At 44.6% G+C, this 4,778-nt stretch overlaps 1 protein-coding gene across 1 annotated transcript; it reads right to left on the reverse strand.

Annotated features, from left to right (window-relative positions):
* Positions 1–514: 514 nt before the first annotated feature.
* nptx1l (neuronal pentraxin 1 like) lies at positions 515–3,274 on the reverse strand (the record flags this gene model as incomplete). The annotated part of the gene is made up of 5 exons (XM_083896800.1): positions 515–736; positions 1,369–1,548; positions 1,644–1,888; positions 2,341–2,548; positions 2,831–3,274. The coding sequence occupies 5 exons, from the start codon at positions 3,272–3,274 to the stop codon at positions 515–517; spliced, it is 1,299 nt and encodes a 432-aa protein (XP_083752926.1).
* Between the last annotated feature and the right edge of the window lie 1,504 nt (positions 3,275–4,778).

Genomic DNA, 4,778 nt, shown 5'->3' on the forward strand with positions numbered 1-4,778 from the left:
GAGAGAGAAACAAGCCTCTTGAAGAAAGCGTTCCTTTTTTAAAGAAGTCCATCTTGTCCTTTTTTCACAGTGAAAATCCCTGGCAGTCGAGACACAAAAGACAATTGAAGAAGTCAGTCATTTGAAAGGTGTGACATCTGCTCACTATACACTACACGACCCCCCCCCCCCCCCCGCTGCGCTTGTGAAGCTGGCCAGATGTTTTGGTCTCCGTGAACATCCACTGTTCCCCTGGACAGGCCTCAGCGACTCTTTCAAATGAAACCACGTGAACGCCTGATGTGCCGTCAAGCAACACGGGATGCCAAAGTGTCCACTTCCAGTGATGTGAACCCTCGTGAGGATCTAGTCAAAAATCTACCGAGGTGTCCATGAATGATGCTTTCGAATATTTATCACAAGTCCAGGTGCTATTAATTGAAACAGCCCCTTTCCCGATCTTTCACATTTGCTGCGACAACAGTGGCTATAACAACTGCACTGATCTTTTTTTTTTTTATCCTTTCCTGCAAGTTCAGTTGAGCTGGCGACAAGCTTCAAATGTCCACTTCGATGCACCTCCGTAAATATCGAGGCTAGTCTCCATCCATGCAAAAACGTTGCCCACTTGTGCTCGGCTGCTGCAAGTCGCTAGGTTATAAATCTCTCCGACGGATAGTTTCCGATCCCAGATGTGAAAATTCGCCAGGTCTCCGACAAAAGCTTGCGTGGCATCAAATCCTCCTCCAAGCATGTCCTGTGGTAGAGACAAATGGATTTAATTAAGGATGATATGATGTGTTTCCCGTCAGGCTGCTTTAGTTTATGGAAAGAACTCAATTGCCTCGTGGATTATTCCGGGATCTTCGTGATCAAACTGAACAAGGAAATAAGCATCTTTAATCCACTAGGAATCTTGATGAGTTCCAGTTGGTTTAATAGCTTTATTGAAGCAATTGTATTCATTAATGCAAAGCTTGTTAGCTATTTCTCTGTATCGCTCATAAGTGATCTTCTATGACCGTGCTTTTACCCTGTTTCCCTGGGGCGTAAAGTGAATAACATGCAGGTTAATACTAGAGCTGCAACTCACGATTATTTTCATAATCGATGAATCTGCCAATTGACTGAGTAATTGTTTGGTCCATAAAATGTCAGAAAATGTTAAAAAACGTCGATCAGTGTTTGTCAAACCTGGGAAAGATCTCATGTAAAAAGCTGAAACAATCAGAAATCTTGTTTTAATAATGAAAAAAGCTGCGAACCGATAAATCGAGTCAGTGTTTCTGCTCTAGTTAATACAAATATAATGTGCTGCCTTTATGGTGCTGAAAGCTCAGTCCCGTAGCGAAGAAAGCATTTTAAACAGACCGCGTGTGCCATATTTACCTGCTCCTGGCCGAGGATCAGCAGGCCTTGTGGTTTGATGGGATGATATGGAGCCAGATTCTCTCCGCTTCCTCTCTTAACGCCATCTTGGAAAGCTTCCCAGACGCCATCGCGGGTTGTCCAGGTCACACAGATGTGGTGCCACTTTCCGTCGTTGATGAGAAATGGCAGCTTCGCAACCTGGAGGGGGGGGGGGTTTTCAAACACGAAGATGGCGATGAGTGAACAGTGAGTGAATATCGCAGCAGTTTGTTCACAGCACAGTGTTTTTATACCTTGTCATTTATGAGTATCTCCATTGGGTTGTTTCCCCATTCTATGAGGACCAGCTCATTGGCTTGGCCAGGGACTGCATAGGAGAAAGGTGTGCCCACTCCAGGAGACGCATTGGACTTGAGCCACATGCACACTGTGAGGGCATACATCTCTGGCAAACTCTTCTTCACTTTAGCGTACATGTAGTTCGTTCTCAGTGGGAACGTGAGCTGGAATTTATCCAGTGGCCTGTTTTCTCGTTGACCTGGGGAAGAAGAGAATTGAAAGCAGTTGGTGTCTGATGCTTTGCAGCAGAGAGAGGCGTTTGATTTCAGTCAGTGTGTGTGTGTGTGTTTCTCGTCGTGTAACACACATGCACATTGTAGGGGGATTTACATAGGAATTATACGTTGCACAACAAATCCGCAAGCGAGACACTCCAGATTTGCTTTAATCTCCCATGTCAAATCCATCACAGTAGTAACAGTAACGTCGATTATAGGCATCGCTTAATTTCTTCATTATCCACACGTGCTTCTCTTACCACCACACAAGTCGTTTGTCCCAAACCCCAGAGAAGTTCTCAAGAGACTCACTTCCATTACATGGATGGACGTTGCACACACTGCATCACTGCACACTCATCCTTCAAAACCCCTCACACACACACACATCTTTACTTTTTGCACGGAAAGTCCATAATCTCTTCACACCCACCTTTCTCCAGGTCTGTGATCCTCTGGTGTAGAGATGTGAGCGTGGACTCGACTCTCCCACGCTGCTCGGTCTCATTTCTGAGTCCAGGCTTTCCCTCCTCGATGCTGTTCACCCGGGACAAGACCTGCTTCTCCAGGTCGTCAATTTTACTCTGTAGCAGGTCTTTGAGGCTGTTTGCCTGCACTGAGTTGTTATTTCTGCTGAATTGCTGTCAGGAGAGAAAAGATGAGCGTAAACTACAGATTATGAGCGCTGCAATTCTAGATTTACTTTTACTTTTCAGGATTTTTTTTTTTCAGGATGAATGGACAATTAACTTAATTTACATTCATCAAGATTTGGTGGTAATTTTGCATTTACAATCACAAATTCATCATTATTATTATTATTATTATTATTATGACAACAAAAGCTCTTTCGGACGTCGGAGCTTTGCGCACTCGTCATCCAAAGCGTTTAAAAATGTCCTCAGAAGCGGCAGCAGCCCTACCTCCAGGTTTTCTAGTCGCTGCTTCAGCGACTGTAAAGTCTGTGAGAGTTGCGTCAAAGTGTCAGCGGGGCCCCTCGATACATCCCCCATTGTGTTTTTGGTCCCAGCGTCTTTTCTCCTGCCCCCCGGGCGCGCGTCCCCAGTCTCGGCGCCGCTCTGGCTCTCGCACCGCGCCAACTTTGAGGTGAGTTCCCTGATTGTCTCTTTTTGGTTCATGATCGTCTCCTTTTGCTGCAGAACCGTCTCCCGCAGGTGCATGACCGTGGTCTTCAAGTCCTCTCCCGGCACACTGTTCTGCAATGTGGCCGCGCATATATCCATATCCTTGGGTACAGACGTGCAAATGAACTGCGTCTGTGCGCCGAAGTCTTGAAGGGAACTCTCCAAAAACAGACAGGAACATAGAAAAAGTCTCCAGCAGATCGCTCTCTTCGTGGCCCGCATGGTGGCGTCTTTGCTGGGCAGCGGTTCTGCTCTGGCTCGTTAACCACTGTGACTTTGCGCTCGCGTCCCCTTGTTGTTGTACTCGCCGTGTGGAAGTGCAGCGTGTTTTTATACAGAGAGGCTGGTTCTGCGCAGAGCAGCTTCACTGCATCACTGTGGCCGGGGGTGGGTGGGTGGAGAGGGGCGGGGGGGGTTAGGGGATCGTGCTGCCCCTCTTCACTCGGCTCCAGAAGCAGCGTCACATTCAAGAGGTGGAAACATTTTCGCTTCCAGGCTCCCACACGTTAGATCTTCGATCACTTCGATTATTTGTCATTTCTCTGTGTGTTTTTGTTGGCTTGCGTTTCAGGTGCCAAAGGTGGCAGCTTGTGTTGTGTTGTTTTGTGTCTTACATAATCCAATGTCTTTCTTTCTTTCTTTCTTTCTTTGCAGCACTTTTGTGGTGCCCGCCGATTCAGCACCATGGACAGCTCTCTGTCCACAAAATGCATCACTCGTCACTTTCTCCCTCTCTTTCTTTACTTGAACATTGACTTTAAATTCAGTTTAATGAGTACAGATAACGTTTCAGGTCAACCTCACCTGCTTCATACCCACACTACATGAGAAGACCTTCTCGTTTCCCCACCCCACAGACCCACTGTGGCAGTGGCGATCTGGTCTGCTTCCCACAATAATCAGATCAATAATTCAGTTTCTAAAATGATAATCTGTCCCCAAGCAATTTGCCTCATCTATAATTCAAGCTGGACACTTTTATTACCCCCCCCCCCCCTTTTTTTTGTTGTTTGTTTGGCGACTTGGCGCTTATTTATTCCGTCGATGTTGAAAATAAAATGAAAACATTTTGAATAAGTAATGAAAACATATCGGCTCGCAGAGAAAAAAAATGGATTTCTTTGGAAAAAATTAAGAGACAAAAGTCATGCACGGAATGATTTATAACTTCACCACAATTTTATTTTGCCGTCTTCATATTAACACGGAAACATGTCATACAACATATGAAATAATATAGTTTGTACCGTCTGTGCTCACAATCCATGGGGAAACAAAGGGGATTCTGCCGTGTTCTTAATCCAAAGTTGGTGCTGATTTGATACTATAAAGTATTGTGCTAAAGTGAAGGCTGCAGGTGTAGGAGGATACATTATATTTGTATTGGAAGTGTGAAAGTCATAAGAAAAATGTAATGTTGGTGATATAACTGCCTGCAGTTTGTGTAACACAGTTGCTAATAGACTTCTACTTACCTTGACTTTTTATTTTTTTTTAAAAGCTGAATCTAGTAATGCAGGGAAATACATGAGAAGCACAAGCAGTGCACGAGGAAAGCATTTTTTTTTTCTCATAGGTCTTGGGTAAGAAACTATAATGCAGTCTTCCTGAAACTCTATAAGATGTTATGCAACATGAAGTCAGGCACTCAGAAAATGTGAGATACGGAATATTTCGTCAAACATCTACTGTAAATTTTGCAATGGTTATGTAATTATCACATTAT

Source organism: Microchirus variegatus, assembly GCF_963457635.1.
Source record: "Microchirus variegatus genome assembly, chromosome: 10".
In the NCBI taxonomy this organism is placed as follows: Eukaryota; Metazoa; Chordata; class Actinopteri; order Pleuronectiformes; family Soleidae; genus Microchirus; species Microchirus variegatus.